The 17,101-nt window shown below is 39.9% G+C and overlaps 2 protein-coding genes across 5 annotated transcripts in view; both read left to right on the top strand.

Moving 5' to 3' along the window:
- LOC118340062 (collagen alpha-1(XVIII) chain-like) overlaps window positions 1-13,757 on the top strand; it is a 29,687-nt gene extending 15,930 nt beyond the window's left edge. For 3 of the 4 annotated variants that reach the window (XM_035677917.1, XM_035677918.1, XM_035677914.1), the window contains exons 6-41: window positions 1,015-1,142; window positions 1,237-1,254; window positions 1,806-2,012; window positions 2,097-2,123; window positions 2,243-2,305; window positions 2,424-2,507; window positions 2,595-2,645; window positions 2,723-2,854; window positions 3,376-3,429; window positions 3,632-3,676; window positions 3,831-3,893; window positions 4,933-5,064; window positions 5,200-5,265; window positions 5,352-5,378; window positions 5,479-5,577; window positions 5,741-5,776; window positions 5,960-6,046; window positions 6,349-6,384; window positions 6,474-6,533; window positions 7,073-7,150; window positions 7,343-7,378; window positions 7,477-7,530; window positions 7,716-7,787; window positions 7,887-7,952; window positions 8,121-8,151; window positions 8,496-8,549; window positions 8,653-8,687; window positions 8,784-8,909; window positions 9,000-9,147; window positions 9,222-9,286; window positions 9,702-9,830; window positions 9,939-9,971; window positions 10,054-10,587; window positions 10,680-10,877; window positions 11,489-11,598; window positions 11,722-13,757. In XM_035677917.1, coding sequence (XP_035533810.1) covers window positions 1,015-1,142; window positions 1,237-1,254; window positions 1,806-2,012; window positions 2,097-2,123; window positions 2,243-2,305; window positions 2,424-2,507; window positions 2,595-2,645; window positions 2,723-2,854; window positions 3,376-3,429; window positions 3,632-3,676; window positions 3,831-3,893; window positions 4,933-5,064; window positions 5,200-5,265; window positions 5,352-5,378; window positions 5,479-5,577; window positions 5,741-5,776; window positions 5,960-6,046; window positions 6,349-6,384; window positions 6,474-6,533; window positions 7,073-7,150; window positions 7,343-7,378; window positions 7,477-7,530; window positions 7,716-7,787; window positions 7,887-7,952; window positions 8,121-8,151; window positions 8,496-8,549; window positions 8,653-8,687; window positions 8,784-8,909; window positions 9,000-9,147; window positions 9,222-9,286; window positions 9,702-9,830; window positions 9,939-9,971; window positions 10,054-10,587; window positions 10,680-10,877; window positions 11,489-11,598; window positions 11,722-11,935 — 3,398 coding nt within the window. In that variant the 3' untranslated portion in view covers window positions 11,936-13,757. The remainder of the gene's footprint in view (window positions 1-1,014; window positions 1,143-1,236; window positions 1,255-1,805; window positions 2,013-2,096; window positions 2,124-2,242; window positions 2,306-2,423; window positions 2,508-2,594; window positions 2,646-2,722; window positions 2,855-3,375; window positions 3,430-3,631; window positions 3,677-3,830; window positions 3,894-4,932; window positions 5,065-5,199; window positions 5,266-5,351; window positions 5,379-5,478; window positions 5,578-5,740; window positions 5,777-5,959; window positions 6,047-6,348; window positions 6,385-6,473; window positions 6,534-7,072; window positions 7,151-7,342; window positions 7,379-7,476; window positions 7,531-7,715; window positions 7,788-7,886; window positions 7,953-8,120; window positions 8,152-8,495; window positions 8,550-8,652; window positions 8,688-8,783; window positions 8,910-8,999; window positions 9,148-9,221; window positions 9,287-9,701; window positions 9,831-9,938; window positions 9,972-10,053; window positions 10,588-10,679; window positions 10,878-11,488; window positions 11,599-11,721) is intronic. The other variant, XM_035677915.1, reaches the window with a different exon arrangement.
- A 1,717-nt stretch (window positions 13,758-15,474) lies between these two features.
- LOC118339682 (NACHT, LRR and PYD domains-containing protein 12-like) overlaps window positions 15,475-17,101 on the top strand; it is a 9,949-nt gene continuing 8,322 nt past the window's right edge. Inside the window, exons 1-3 of the mRNA XM_035677382.1 lie at window positions 15,475-15,771; window positions 16,793-16,913; window positions 17,018-17,093. Coding sequence (XP_035533275.1) covers window positions 16,825-16,913; window positions 17,018-17,093 — 165 coding nt within the window. The 5' untranslated portion in view covers window positions 15,475-15,771; window positions 16,793-16,824. The remainder of the gene's footprint in view (window positions 15,772-16,792; window positions 16,914-17,017; window positions 17,094-17,101) is intronic.

Below are 17,101 nucleotides of genomic sequence, written 5' to 3'. Positions count from 1 at the left end.
GGGGGGGGGGGACTAACAGACTAGTGTGGACAGGTGGAGGATTCTCACTACAGAGGTGCCATGATGTACCTGCCTTTTTCTCTCTCCGTGTACTTCTGTCTGACTATCTAATATTTTTGTTTATTTAATCAGCGCAGTGCACCAAAGTCTCATCTGTAGTCGAGGTGAAATGATGAGTCAATTAAAATTAAAAATTAAATAAAATTAAAATTAGTTGACTGACAGAAAATGAATCTACAACAATTTAGCTTTTTTGCAGTTATTTTTGTTTTATAACATTGTTAACTGAACACCTTTCGGCTTGGGATTGTTGGTCCGACAAACTAAGCAATTTTAATACGTCCCCTTGCCTCTTGAAACTTATTGCAGTATTTTCTAACTCTTTAAAGACTAAACGATGAATTAATTAATGCAAAAAACAGAACTATTTGCAGCCTGTTCTGTTTTCCATGCAGATGTTATATAGTCACTATATATATATATATATATATATAAACATGCATATGCAATACAAAACAAAGGAGAACATTTAGATGTGCAATTGAACTTGACTGTTCATAGACAAAGTCAATGTAAGTATACAAGGAGAGGAAAGGGGGAGTTATTAATTAAGCAATAGTGCCCCGTGCAGAACCAATCACTACACTGCTTTCATTAACCTGAATGTGTCCACTAGATGGTTTAAGACTGGAAAAACCTTTATCTGTCAGTACAGCCAGAGTTTGGATCCACGTAAACGATCTGCTCTTTCGCTTCATCAGTTTCCTTCATTTCCGACTTTGTTTACTTTATTAAGGTTTTTCCTTTTGACGCTTTATTTGTGTTCATAAATGGGCACTTCTGCATTTTGGTAGTAGTAGCGATGACGTGGGTGGATTTATGCACAGTACAAATGATGAAATATAATGAATATAATAATTATTACTAATTACTAATAATGTTTCATATTTTCCATTGCATGATAATAAGCTGCTCTAAACTCAATGCCGATCCTGGCGTGCTCACTTATTTCAGGTCCCGGCGGTGCTAAAGGCGACAGAGGGGAAAAAGGCTCAAAGGGGGACGTGGGCCCCGCAGGGCCAAAGGGAGAGTCTGGCTTCAGCTCTGGCTCTGGTGTCTCCTCTCAGGGTGGAGGACAGAAGGTAGAAGATCACTCTGTGTGTCTGTGTGTGGGACCTACTGTGTAATCAGCTGCGTAAAATACTTCATATTTGTCTTTTTTTTCTTTTATTTTAGGGAGAAAAAGGTGCAAAGGTATGTTACCTGTGTGTTCACACTGAGGAGAGTTTATTCTTATTTCTATTTGGTGAGAATAATGTCTGTTGGATAATAATATAGCTTGACAGATATGAAAATTATTAAATTATTCTAATTTATTTTCTGGAGTTTTAAGGTTTGGATAAAACAAGGATTGTGAAGGTGACACTTTGGGTAGTTGTGACTTCTTACAAGCCAAACAATCAGTCGATTAATAGTTTTAAATGAGCTCCACCTCAACCAGCTACAACAGTAACATTTTCCATTAATGCATGATTCATAATAATCTAATGATATCATATATAATAGTACAACAGTTACATCTTAGTCCCTTCCACCTGAGATGCAAGTGGAGTGCTTTAGCCTCTGATGTAAGTGGGAGAAAAATGTGGGAACTAAAGGTGAACTGTTTTTTAAATTATTATTTCTCACTAAAATAAGTGCTGGTTGGTGGATTACATATATGCTGAATTAAACACAGACTCATACCACATTACTACTATTATAATTATTATGAATTTAGCTGAATATCACTTCTTCCTCACCAGGGTAGTTCCGGCTTCGGATACCCCGGCAATAAAGGAGAGCGTGGGGCTCAAGGGCCTCCCGGACGCCCTGGTCCTCCTGGACCCGCAGCTGAGGTGGTCCGACTTGGGGACGGCTCTGTTGTGCAGCAGGTGTCCGGACCCCCCGGACCGCCAGGACCACCAGGGTCAGATGGGCCTGCAGGAACTCCAGGAACTGATGGAGAGCCTGTGAGTACAGAGAGACCTTGATTTTCCAAATATTATGTTCTTTTTTAGATTAAAGTCACTTATTGGTTGTTTATGATCTTTCAGGGTGATCCAGGAGAGGATGGGAAAGCTGTAAGCACAAATATTTATTACAGATTGAGATATTTTTATAAAAGCAGAATTAGTCAGTGGCTTTTCTTCATAATTAAAAACCGACCAGTGTAATTCTGTTTTTCTGCTCGTGTTCCCAGGGTCCCCCCGGGCCACGTGGTTTCCCAGGAAGTCCAGGATCTGCTGGTGTCAAAGGCGAAAAGGTTTTAGTACAGAGCAGAATATGTGGCTGGATCAATTATGTTGTTTCTTGAACTATTATTGTGTTATTTTACAAGCATTTATTTAGTGTGATAATGTGCGACCTCTGAATATTTCCAGGGTGAGCGTGGAGAGGGTGAACCAGGACCCAGAGGCCCCCCTGGTCTACCAGGACCTCCTGGACCTGGCACCGGTGACCGCCCAGTACGTCCACACTTCAAACACCCTCTTCCTTAAGTATTTATTGTTTCAAGACTTGTCCCAGTGTTTTATTAATTTATCTTTTGACAGACGTTTTTTGACATGGAGGGCTCAGGATTCCCAGACTTGGACAGAATCCAGGTATGTTGATAATTTTACTCTAAAACTCTAAAAGGGGTTAAACTCAAATCATTACTTATAAATCACAATGTACCCAGGGTGCCCGTGGTCCTCCTGGCCCCCCAGGCCCTCCTGGCCCTCCTGGGGTTTCAGTGGCTATGGGAGCCAACGGTCCAGTAGCTTTCGGACCTCCTGGACCACCTGGACAGGATGGAGTCCCTGGTCTACCGGTGAGTTTCTCTAATTTGTTTGAGTGTAACGTAGTGGGATACAGTTTCTGTTGTAGAATGTACAGCTGAAACAATTAGTCTTTTAATCAATTAATTGATTGTTATTATTTTATTTTTTTTTCATTTTCAACATACATACAATAAAACAAAAAATCCATTTCGAAACAACCGTCAAATTCGTATAGTGCAAAGTGTTTAAACGGTACAAAAACACCAACGTCAATTAATAAATAATAATTGCATAATAAGACATTCAAGCAGGTAACTTTTTTGATAATCAACCAATCAAAAACATCCCAAAATTGATGGTTCCAGCTTCTAAAATGTAAAGATTTGTTGCTTTTTCCTTGTCTTTAATTAAAATAAACAGAATATTTTTTAACTTTGGACTGTTTGTTTAAATATTTCATATTTCAAATATATCAGAAATGTTGTTATTATTATTACTATTATTCTGAGTGCAGGATCTTGATAAGCTATTAAACACTGATTGTTTGAGTGTATCCTGTGTGCTGTTTCAGGGCCCTCCCGGTCCTCCCGGTCGACCGGGTCAACCAGGACTCACAGGAGTGAAGGTGAAAATGCACATATTGACTGACAACCTGCTGAATATTTCTCACGGATCAGTACACATTTAGTTTTTTGTCAAATATTGATATTTAAAGTCTCCATGCCACACTCTGGATTGCATATTTCTCTAGATCCGCCCCTGCTGATTTCTCCTTTCCCAATCATAAATGTCCTTTCCTTTTTTTCTTAAATATCTTTTACCTCCAGGGTGACAATGGTGAGCTTGGTCTTCCGGGACCATCTGGAGAAAAGGTGAGTTAAATCTGAACTTTTATCCTTCAAAGTCAAATCTGTGACTTCAATAACATAAATGTTATGAATCAGTGTTTTCTCGTGAACTGAAATTAAATGTGTGGCGGGTGCATCCAGATAGATTCTCTCCTCCATGTTTGTTGCTTTCCTCTAGCAAGACTCGCAAGACTCCAACTTTTTCACGGGGCTGTTCTCTTACTTTGCTCCATCCTCTACGGTGTGTAATGGGTCGCAGGTATTTTGGTGGGGGGTCTCTGCTTTGGTGATTTTCTTCCACTTTCCCAAGTTTTCACCTGTTTCCATTTCTCCTTCTGAACATATCTTTTGAATAATTCCAGTTTTCCACTTCAAGCTACATATACTTCCTACAATGCTATGAAAAGGGATATTTTCCCTCAGTGGTTTAATTAAGCTTTTCCTTAGTTTCTGTCATATATATAATGTTACAATGTCGGTTGTTGATATTAAACAAGGTCAGATTGACAAATAATGACGTATGTAAAAATAATCCCTGTGAGCTAAAAGCTCAGAATTCAGACTGCTCTGAATGCAACGTCTCACTTACTTTTAAGTTAAGGCGACGAGCCAACGTCGACTGTATTTTAGTGCTTTTGTGGTGGTTGTGACATTTTAATTCAGTTCAATACAATTCAATTTTATTTGTATAGCGCTAATTCAAAACAGAAGTTATCTCAGGACACTTTTCAAATAGAGCAGGTCTAGTAACAGCAGGTCAGTAACAACAGTAAATGTAGCAATAATAATACTTAATAAATCTAACCGAACTCTTATAACATTTTACAGAGACCCAACAGTATTTTTGGGACAGGTGCAGTTCACATCCCGACGCTCCTCCTGGAGGCTTGATGATGGCTGTCAGCAGGCTTCTGCAAAGTTGGCCGGTCAGAAGAAAGAGTTCTTTGTTGCTTGTTTCAGACTGTGGATGAACTGAGGTGCTGCATTGAGGGCCAGTGTCAGATAAATAAGGATGGTTTTGAAGAGTGAATGATGCAAAGCTCCTCTAGTGAAATATAGAGCTAGAAATGATAATAGGTCCCCTAGTTGAGTAGCTTCCTTTCACTTTTCTCACTGTATCACTTCATTCTGCTTAACATTGAGCTCTGTCATGTCTCTTGCATGTCGTTATCACCCACTTTCCTTCACTTACTCTGCTGCTGTTGCATTAACAGGAGTGCCCTTGATCGGTAGCAAAGAGACATAAAACACCCTGATTATTTTTTTCCTTCACACCTAAGGGTGCTCAGGGTGATGCAGGAAGGTCAGGTACACCTGGGCAAACTGGGCTGGCAGGACTTCCAGGTCCCATGGGACCAGTTGGACCACCAGGACCCCCTGGGCCGCCAGGGCCGCCATACCGCGTTGGTTTTGTAAGTAGAAGTTAAACAGTTTGTGTGGACAGCTGAGAGCAGATAAATGTCTCCTGAAAATGCGGCTTTTGGCCATCGTCCAAGGTTGAAACAAAAAAACAAGGTGTGTCTCTGTGGTCTCTGTGTCTTTAACAGGGCAACCAGGATGGATTTGAGGAAAACAATGGCTTGCCTGGACTCAGAGGCCCACCTGGACCACAGGTACCCAATCACCTGTTTATGAGACCCCTGACGCTTTCTTTACAGTAGATCTTTTGCTTCATGTTTTCCTGTGTTCTGTCTTCCAGGGTCCTCCTGGTATCGCAGGTCTTCCTGTGAGTACTACAGAGTTTGTTTGGCTCTGTGTTGTTTGTATAGAGTTGTTTGTCTCACAGTTGTACCCACTCTTTATTGTCTCTCTATTATGATGTTCAGGGTAAGCCAGGTTTACCCGGCATCCATGGTGACAAAGGAGCAGAGGGATCAAGAGGACCTCCTGGGATACCAGGTCTCGACGGATTCCCCGGACAGTCGGTAGGAAGCCAGATGAATTCTGGGATTTGCTGCTCAGTTGTTTTTGTATAACATATGCAAATAATACCATAATTAAGACATAATTAGATTAGATTAGATTAGAATTAGTTGTAAAATTGCTGGTTTTCATGACATTTAATAACTGCTTGTGTTAATTTTTTAGGGTGAAAAGGGAGCCAGAGGAGACAAAGGAGACATGGTGAGTTATGTGCTTAGTATATTAAGCATATTATTATTATTGTATTATGCAGTATTCCAATATATTTAATTGTTTTAAGCTGTAATGAAAGTTATATTTTAGTGGCAGGGGATCAAATCTACCAAAGAATATTTAGCTTATTCCTTAAGATATATGGTTAATACACTCTGTTTGTCATGGCAGGGTCTGCCAGGGCGAGATGGCGGACCTCCTGGACCTCCAGGACCTCCCGGCCCTCCAGGACAGATCAGCTACCACACAACGAGCGACGTGAGTCAGAGATCAAACCGTTAACATCGAGAGATTTAAGTTTAACCCTCACACGACTGCCTGCCTTTTAATCACTTACTCAGATTCACTAACAGTCACCGCCTGCTAAGTTGTTTGTTCACCTCCGCACTAACTGACATAACTTTGTCTTGCTATAGTATAATGACCCATATTGGAACGAAGGGTGGCAGGTGAGTCGTCCCCTAACTGACCTCTCCATGATTCTTACTAAACTTAAATTATATTAACATGGTTACACAATATTTGTTCTTTTCCTTCATGTGTTTTTCTCTCTTCTTCAGGGAGGAAGTAGTGTTCAGGGTCGAGCAGGATTCCCGGTATGTATCACCGTCGTTATCACACAGCTCAGTTTGGAGTCCGATTGATATGATGGAAGGAAGTTATTGTGTGATATGTTTGCATTTAGGGGCCCATGGGACCAAAAGGAGACAAAGGAGACTCAGGTCCTCCAGGGTATGCACCAAAGGTAAGATAATCCACATTTTGATTCATTATTTTAGCCTTTTTTACACTGTAAGTTATATTTGTTCTGTCATTGAGATGTATTGAATGAAGGAAAATTGTATTTGAAGAAAACTCTGTATATTCATATGGCTACAGGAATATATTATTATTATTAGTATTATTGAAATTAATTAATTTAATATATTGTTATCTTGAGATATAAGTACTTTTTCCCCGTTTCAACTAAATGGTCTTGCAAATATCATATGATTTCCACAGGTTGGAGGATCAAAAGGAATAAATTGCGTCTTTCTGTTTATCTTACATATAAATATGTTTTTGTCAGTTAAAGCTGCAATTTTACGAAATAGAAGAATTTTTTTTGGTGGAATATTATCGGATGTTTTATGTGCATTTTGCTTGTAATATCTTGTCTTACAAAATAAATGCAGCAGCAATACTGTACAATCTGTTATATAAAGAAACTTTCTGTTATCGCGAGATAACAATGCAATAAAATCTTAATCATTGACACAAACTTTAACCTGTTGTTTTGTTCAGGGAGAGAAAGGAGAACCTGGCCTTATCATCGGGCCTGATGGGAGACCTCAGTACATTGGTGGGCTTGCAGGAAAGCCGGTAAAGTCCTTTATAAAAGATTAGATAACAAACTTTTAGGATGCATTCACCAATTTTTGTATCACAACTAAAATAACATAGCATGCTTGTGCTTGCTGCAGGAGTTTTAGCATCTGTCGATTGTAAATAACCCAAAATAAGTGATTAATTATGTAATATGTGAGCGTTTACAGCGAGTGTATTACTTTACAGGGCGAGAGCGGACCCCCTGGCCCTGTGGGACCTCCAGTGCGTACATTATTTTTATTTCAGTGTTTTGCTGATGTTACGTAAGCTAACAGCATCACGTTATTATAATAAACCGGTCTGAATACTGTTATTTTCAGGGTCCACATGGTCCCTCAGGCCAGAAGGGAGACATTGGGATTCCAGGTAGACCGGTGAGTAGATTTCTTGCGATCATCAAATGACATTTTCATATCAATTGAATTAAAAATGGTAGTCAATTCTACCACTAAGAGTCCCCAAAGGTTTTAATTTATACACACAGCTTTAAGGCTTTAAATGCGTTAATATTTTATGTGTAATGAATGAAATATGATTCTGAATGCTTTGTTTATTGTAGGGTCGACCTGGGCTGAACGGCGCCAGAGGAGAGAAGGGAGATTCAGGCAGTGGATCTGGATACGGTTACCCGGTGAGTACCACTGGTTTTTGTCCCGTTTCCTTCTGAACTTGTGCAGCTTTTTATGATCAGGCCATCAACACATAGTAATCAATATTTGTTGTTTGCCAGGGTCCTCCAGGTCCACCGGGCCCCCCTGGACCTCCTGGACCTTCTGTTCCCAGCGACAGATTCAGAGTGAGTCAAGACATGAAACATTTTATTTTCTGCCTATTTACTGAATTAAAACTTGCCCGTATATTAAAAGTAATAAGATATAAAACAGCTCAAAAGTGTGGATAATAAATGTTTTAAATGCAATGTGAATTTACTTATGAATCATATTGATCTTCATTTTTATTTCAGGGGTATGATGATTACTCCAGGCATTACCCAGGTAAATTCACTTCATATTTCAAGTGCGATGATTGACAGAAAAGTTTGATATTTTGAACTATTTGGCTTTCTTACCAAGAGTTAGGTGTGATGATCGATACCACTCTCATGTCGTACTTCAATATAAGAAGCTACAGCCAGAGAGACAGGCTAGCTGTTTCCCCTGTTTCCAGCCTTTATGCTAAGCTGCTGGCTCCAGCAACAGAGCGCACAAATATGAGAGTGATGTTCTCATTTAACTATTAAAAAGAAAGAGAATACACATATGTCCAAAGATGTCAGACCAATTCTTTAAAGATGAGACTGCTGGTGTTTAACCAAGCTCGTTGTTCCTCGTGTTTCTAGCTCTTAAAGGAGAGAAAGGTGATCGTGGACCACCAGGGACTCTTGAAATTCCAGGTAGCACCACTTCGTCAGTGCACATATAAGCTTAAAAGTTAAATAAATGTTTTTTATTTTCAGTATGTAGATAAATAAATAAAGCATTTTGTTTCTGATGCAGGTTTCGGGTCATCCGTTGACATTTACACTTTAAGGGTAAGTCTCAACTCAACAGTTAGAACTTTATGGTTAAACTATCAGTAAGATTTTTTGTTTATACTGTTTATATTTGTTGGATGTTTACATGTCCAGAATGAGTTGAAAGGTGAAACGGGCAATCCGGGCTTCAAAGGAGAGAAAGGAGAACCAGGCGGAGGATATTATGACCCCCGCTATGGAGGGAGCGGAGTCGGACCCCCAGGAGAGCGTGGACCTCCTGTAAGATCACACTGTCACACACATAAAGCTTTACAGTTTATATTACAAAAACATCTAAATATAAATACATTTCTGTCCTTGTACCCTCAGGGCCCAAAAGGCGACTCCATCAGTGGCCCACCAGGCCCCCAGGGGCCACCTGGTCAGCCAGGAAGAGGCTATGATGGGCAACCTGGACCACCAGGTCCACCTGGACCTCCAGGACCATCCTTACCTGGAGCTTACAGGGGCACACAGAGTAAGTAATAATCACACGCCTAAATATTCAAAATGAAGTAATTTGAGCTCATGTGACCCCCCTTTCAATGACAGCTATCAATATTCCTGGACCACCTGGACCACCTGGAGTGCCTGGACTACCTGGACACTCCTCAGGGGTGAGATAACTTATTCTGCTTTATTTCCTTATTATCTAACAATAAATCAGGAAATAAAAATATCACTTCCTGTCTAGATAAGATTAAAAAGATTAAAAGGTCACAATACACACTGTAGCTCTATAAAGACTGTGTGTTAAAGGGTTTATACAGCATTACTGGACTTAATAAATGACTCTTAGCCCAATAAACAACATGGCTGCAATTAAGTTATTAATCTCAGGAAGCAGACGACTGATTACAAAGTACAAGGTCATTTACACAAGGTTGCACAACAAAAAGAAAGTTGTAGTCCTGCCACGATAAACACACAGAACATAGCAGATAATTAGGTTAGGATAACATAAAATATAAATATATAATAAAACATTTTGTCCAAATGATGTCGAGATAAATGTGTTTTTTGTGTTTGTAGGTAACAGTGTTGAGGTCTTATGATACCATGACAGCGACTGCTAGAAGACAACCCGAGGGCTCTCTGGTGTACATTATAGACCAAACAGATCTCTACTTACGGGTCCGAGATGGAGTTCGTCAAGTCCAAGTAAAACATGCACCTTTTTTATGATCATAAATCAGCAGGAGATACATAAAAATACTTTGATTTCTCAGTTTTTGTATATTTATGCAGTTGCTTCCTTTGTATTTTCAGCTCGGGAGCTACATTGCTCTGCCCAGTGTGGATGTGAGTGCAGTTCCTCTTTTTTCTCATCTTCAGAACATATAAGCATCCTGTTTTTAATACAAATCATACATATTATTTTCAGGATAATGAGGTTGCAGCTGTGGAGCCCCCACCAGTCATCCCCTACTCCCCAGACCACCACTCCAACACAGACACCTCCGCACATGACTCCCAGAGGCCACCTGAGAGTCCGGTCCACCCAGACTCTGGGCCTCAGTCGCAGCCACACCACCCGGATCCTTATTACCCATCAAACCCTGATCCCAGATACCCAACACACACTGATCCCAGATACCCAACCCAGCCGGATCCCAGATACCCGTCCCACACTGATCCCAGATACCCAACCCAGCCAGATCCCAGATACCCATCCCAACCGGATCCCCGATACCAACCTGACACCCGGCATCAGCCGGATCCGCGGTACCCAGCACCCACAGATCCAAGGTATCCAAGTTATTCAGACCGGTTGAATCAACCAGACGGTAGGTATTCTGTCCATACAGCCCAGGAACGCCCCACGTACCCAGAAACTCGCTACGCAGTCACTCCTCAGCGAAGACCACCTCCTCCTTTGCCGGAGTCTCCAGTCCACCATCATACTACAGGTCCAGCGGTACGAGAGGCAATCTTTAAACCGCCAGACTCACATCTCTGTTCTGAGTCTTATTGTTAAATTAAATATTACTGCTGGGCATGTTTCCGCAGCTCCACCTGATCGCCCTGAACAGCCCTCAGACTGGCTCCATGCAGGGCGTCCGCGGTGCAGACTACAAGTGTTTTACTCAGGCTCAGGCCATCGGGATGAAGGGAACTTTCCGGGCATTCCTGTCCGCCAAACTCCAGGATCTCCACAGCATAGTCCGCAAGGCTGACAGGGACCGTGTGCCAATAGTCAACCTGAAGGTAGCCAACAGATGTTTTTCAACCGTTTAAAGGAAATAGTTTGACGTCTGATGTCTGTACGGTAAATATGAGGCTGCAACTAGCAGCCAGATAGCTTAGATAAAGATAAAAGATAAAATAAAATAAAATTAGATAATCCTTTAATAATCCCACAATTTTCAGTGTTAAGCTGAAGAGTTAAGGTATCTTTCTAGCTTTTTTTGTGTTATCCTTGACATTTTTAATGAATATTTATTTGCCACAGTGTTATACAGTGTTACATATAAAATGTAAAAGCACCAAAGGAGATGTAGACAAGACATCAACAGAGGTCAATTTATTGCACATAATCTGCGTAGAAACTACATCCGGCCTTGAAATAGTGTGAATAGTTAAATCACATAAACCCTGATAAAACCACAACAAAGAAGCAAGAACAAAAACTTATTCTGAATAAATGGTGAAGGGATCGTTTATTAATTTAATAATTCAAGGAAACGAACAGGAAAAATCTGGGCACTTAAAGGTAGCTAATATAAATAAACAGGAAAAACACACAAACAACAACAAAATGGGAACTTAGATTTTTAGCTTAGATTCTTGTAGTAATTGTGTCGTCTCATCCATGTCAGGACGAAGTTCTGTTTGACAGCTGGGACGGCATCTTCAACGAGGGCAGAATAAAGGACAACGTGCCGATCTACTCCTTTGATGGCAAAGACGTTTTCAGTGACAGCACATGGTGAGCCAAAACCCATCAACTATACATATATAAACTTTTCTGAATATGCTGCAAAGTGGAGAACCCCCCCCCACAAACACAAGCATCATCTATCCCTGCTACCCTTTTTCTGTTTCATCCCAGGCCAGAGAAGATGATATGGCACGGGTCAACCAGCGGCGGGCAGCGGCATGTGGACAGCTTCTGCGAGACGTGGCGAGTGGGCGAGCGGACGCTGACCGGCATGGCGTCGTCACTGCAGAGCGGCAATCTGCTCCAGCAGAGCTCCAGCAGCTGCTCCAGCTCCTACGTCGTGCTGTGCATCGAGAACAGCTACATCAGCCACTCCAAGAGATAGACACAAACACACAACACTGGACGAAGCCATGCTTTTGTCCACACACACTTTTCTATCTGTGCACTGTATGTGGTGCTTTGTAAATAGGTTTTTTTCTTATGAATAATTAGTTTATGTTTGATTCAGGACTATTCCACACGTTGAACCTAAGTTAAGCTCAGGTGACATACAGTAACAGTGGCCTTAAAAGCTGACTGTGCTTCCAAAAGCTTTGTTGTCTGTGAACTTAAATGCTGTGTGTGACTCGTCTGCTAGCGGTCGCTATAATGTTGATATAAATATTGAAATTAGTATGCTTGGTGCTTGCTAGTAAAACCCAGTTTTTATTGATGAGACGTCTGTCCCTGAGATTTCAAACATAATCGAGGTGAAATGATTTGATTCTATTTCCTGGTTGCTCTGGATAATAGACCTTTTTCACAGCAGCCATTTTGACGTGAAATAGTAGGGTAAACATAGTGATACTAATTTAGGTTTTGGTCCATTTAGTGTAGCAGAAATATATGGTTTGACTGTGACTGTAATACAGTGTTAATGCACGAGAGGCAAATTGGGGCTAATTCTAGAAACACATGTTCCACTTATATAATTCTTCGATCATATGACCTCTATCATTTTGTGCTGGGAGGAAAGTGAATATCTCTGGCAAGATTTGTCACACAGCAGCTCAGAAAAATAAAACATGTCCATATGTCCAGACTAGAGAAACTAAACTGATCTCAGAGAGGGATATACCACTGTAATCACATGTAGAAATGATGTCTGTGGAGAGAGTGATGGACTTCCGTTTAACCAAGCACCTAAAAAGCAGTGTTAATAATGAAAACTATATTTCCTTTGGCTTTAAATATCACATTTAACTTTATATACAGTATTTGTCAGCGCTGGAGTTAAACAAATAAGTAATTGACCCTTCCTAAGTCCCGCCCTTTTCAAAACCTCGGTCAACTTTCTCCTTCCCTGTGCGAAGATATGCTGTGTGCTAGCCTCGTCTATGTTGAAAATCTTATGCTAACTTAAGATGTGACTATATATATATATATGTCACTTTTATCTTTTAACCATTCTCCAAATGTGGTTGTCTTTTAACATAGATTCATTGCTCAACTGTTATTGGAGGAAAGAGCGAAAAGGGGTGGGACTTAGGAAAGGTCAATTGTCAGTTAAAGCTTTTTATCTGTTTAAATGGTGCCTTTAAAAACACATTTCAACCTCCAAAAGCAATATAAACATGAGTTATTGTGTATGAAAGTTATGTTTTTTTAATTTCCTTTCTTTTACACTGATGTTATCTGTAACCCATAGCACTTGAGTTATAGCCTTTTTAATAATTTTGCAACTGTCTTGCACGGGAAGATATTTTCAAATAGTATTTTTAGCAATAACAAAGGGATATTTATTTTTTATAAACCGTGCATTTTCTAGTTAAACGATAATGTGTGATGTGAATGCTTTCACAAAAGAATAATTACATTTACAAATACATTCAGCAAACTTGCAAACCCTACACTGATATAAAATTTGTGCGAATAGTAAGCAAAACAATTGATGTACGAATAAATAAACAGGATTCAGCCATAAATCTTTATTAGTGCATTGTTGCTTTTTTATTTGTTTTTGCTTTTTTTTCAAGAACAGTGAATGCACTGCAGTTTTAGTCTAAAGTGGAGAATAGAGTGACATTCAAATGTACTAACAGTGCCATAACAAATGCAGTAAGATTACAGGTTGTCATATGCTTTTTTTTTCTCCTTGTGTGAGCAACATTATGAAATGCTGCATTTCAATGAATAAACCTGTGTGGAAATTGTGAGTGACGTTCTCAGGTGATGTTGTCGTGTCTGTTTATCGAGTAAATTAAGTTTGAAATTTAATGCAATTGTAGACAGTTGGTTACGCAAAGCAGAATAGTTGTTTATGATTTATGATCTGTAACTGAAGGTTTTTGACTGAGACTGTAGTTTCTCCTACACAGTTGTAAGACTGAGCAGTGTTCAGATGCCACTAAATCCTACACACTGCTCCTTTAAAGTTCATTTTAAAGAATTGTGGTCAGTGAGTGTTTTTACAGATTTTGCCAAAAATAGACATATTTAATATTATGTATTATGTATGATGTGAACTCTGCAGAAAAAATTGTAACTTCAGGTGTTCAGATCACAACTAACTGAATACCCCTCACCTTCCAAGCGTGTAGGAGCGTCCACAAAAGGCCCCTATCTAGAGCCAGTGCGACCCGCAGCGTCTGTAGCTTAAAACAGCTCATTCTAAGGTGACGAAAACATAACTATTCTTATCTTAATATTATATTCCATTTCTGCCAATAGATCATCCTAAATGTTGCACACTGGACCTTTAAATACCTGTAATTAAGTAAAATAATGCAATACTAAAATATATAGTAGCATAAAAATAAAACACTCAGGTAAAGTACAAGTACGTCAAGTACAGTATATTTACTTTGTTACACGATTGAAAACAGCAAGTCTATTATTTTAATGTACCTTAATAAAAAAGTAATTTTTTTTATTTTTTATTCTGTCACTGACTGAATGATATCCTCAGGAAGTCACACTGAATATAAAAGTTATGAGTGATGCACATTGTGCTTCCAGCTCAGCTTGTCTCCACAGTCTCTTGTGTGTTTTGTGTTATTTTCCAGCCCGGCTCTCTGATGATCACCTAACTGTTGTTGTCATCAGCCACCTGCCTGAACAGCTGTTGCTCATTTGTACATTTGTGCATGTTGGAGTTGAGTTGTTATGTTGCCTCAGAGCTGAAGATACTGTACATGTGGTACTTGACGGCCTGTCTACTGTTTCCCTGTGTGATCGCCTGCCTGCCTGCACATCTGGTACTGACTGTAAAGAAAGGCCAAGTTCAGGTAAAGTCCAACTCTACCTGCCATTTCCTGTCTGTCTGTGCTTTAGCTCCTGCCAGAAACTAGGACATTGATGTCTGCTCAACGGTAGTTGGTTTAAAACATTTACTGAAGCAGTTTCATGGAATTATCTCATTTAAAGCCCCCTCCAGTCAAAGGTCTGTGTTTGTTCTTGTTCCTACAGTGTGATGTTTGAATGATGCATGTGCAGAGTTTTACTGGTGGAGAAATACTTAACCCTGTATTATTCTATTAGTATTATATGCCTGTTTACTTCACGTCAATGGTAGTTAAAGTGAAAGAGTATGCAAGTTAGTTTGTCATTGGGTGAAAGTTCAAGTTTATCTTCATGACTCACAGCTCCTCCCAACTTCATTTGAATATTTCTTTGCCCTGAGTACTGCCTTCAGGATCCCTCTAAAACTACATACAAAGTGTATCAACTCAAACTTAACATTCATTTGTATATGATTTATTTATTCTAATTCCGTTCAGGACATTTCTCTTCCTAATACCTGAGTGTAATATGAGAAAAACCACAATGATAATAGCCATTGAGTAAACAATGCAAGTGCTGCTTTTTAGACCAGTAACATGTAAGTAAGTAAATCAAATTCATTCTTACATGTAAAGTGGGAGGTGGGGGTCACTTGTGGTTATCACACTGTGAATCCGGGTCTGGTAGGTCGGGGTCAGACCAGGACACACCCTTGCTAGTTGCCTGCAGTGGAAGCTCAGGGCATGTCTTACCTGGCTCTTATTTGGCTGAAGTTAATACACCTGGGCTTTCCCTGCGTGTGTCGCTGGAATTTGTAATCCGTGCGACAGACAGACAGACAGACAGACAGTGATTGTCAGTGGTGTTTTCCGTTTTCAAGCTGGATTTCCTCGTTAATGAAGTTGGAGGAGGTTGGTTTCACTTCGTTGTGACGCAGATATTTTAACGGAGGAAAAGGTCAGTGTCTGACTACTGTTCTTACTGGTTTATTCAGTTTTGTTTTGTTTTATAGCCTGTCAGCATTAAAGGTGTGAATGTCTAAAAACACAATTTATTCCGCTTTAAAACGTTTTAATAACCTCCAATAACGGTACGGTAACGTTGCAGTATTTCAATCTTGAGACACAGCAGCCTGTGTTGGGTTGGGTTGGGAGGGTTACTTTAAAAATGTAATCCGATACAATAAGTAATTATCTGGTACGAAATGCAGTCAGTAACTCAATCCAAGTGTCACAATGTTAACACATCAACATCAACGTCTGTTAAAATTGTAATCACTTTTTACTATGTAATTGCAATCTGATTACATCTTTTTTCTGTAGCTGTAATCGATTACATACAACCTGATTACACAACCCAGTTATATGTTATTACTCTGAGCCTGTGATAGTGGTTGAGGAAATATTCCGGAAAATAAACTCAATTACAAGTTATGTGTTGAAAACTTTACTTAAGTAAAAGTATGTTTGCATGATTGGATATATGCACCGTAATATATTATCATTCGATTATTTAATGTGTAAGAATGCATGATTGTTGTCATTTAAAAATGTTATAATACCATTGTTGCTCGTAGAAAATGTTATGTTGGTGGCTGTTCAGTAAACAACCCCGCCCTTTTGTAGAGCCTGGAAACACCTTGATTTCTGGCTGCAGGTTAGACTGGTTTAAAATCAAATACTACGAGATTCTTTCTCGATGATGACAGTAAAAGATCATATCACTGATACACAGACAGCCAGGACTGACAAATGAATAAACAGCATCTCTCAATGTCTCTTTTACAGATGAAGAAAATACCTGTGATTAGACATGGATGTATAATAATGACAGTATAGTAAATGTTGAATGGATACACAAGCTAGAATTGTTGTCAGTCTGACAAAGCATTCACCATAGCAGCCAACATTTGTGGCTGAAACAGAAATTATAAAACAAGGAAACGTTTGTCCTTTTGCCCTCTTCTTCTGCCACACAGCAGTCTGAGTGACACTTGGTGTAAGCTCTACTATGGATGTGGCTGAAGGGATCAGTGAGGGAATCCCCCCCTCCAAAATGACTCCAGTTGGGCAACATGACAGCTCGACCAAAGCTCAGAGGTGAGATGAGGATCTCTAACTGTCCATGACCATCAGAGCTCAGCAGTTGCATCATTTTGCAATAATAAGTAAAAAAGTAATAAAAACTCTGTTTTGGGTTTAAGCCCAGAGCAGCAGCGGGAGAGACCAGCCTCCCCCGTACCCAGCTGTGTGTCCATGAAGAGCAACCACTCACGGGAGGAGCCTCT

This window comes from Morone saxatilis, unplaced genomic scaffold, assembly GCF_004916995.1.
Source record: "Morone saxatilis isolate NCDOM2014 unplaced genomic scaffold, NCSU_SB_2.0 Contig6, whole genome shotgun sequence".
Classification (NCBI taxonomy): Eukaryota; Metazoa; Chordata; class Actinopteri; family Moronidae; genus Morone; species Morone saxatilis.
The sequence above is the reverse complement of the archived record's forward strand: the minus strand, read 5'-3'. Positions and strand labels throughout refer to the sequence as shown.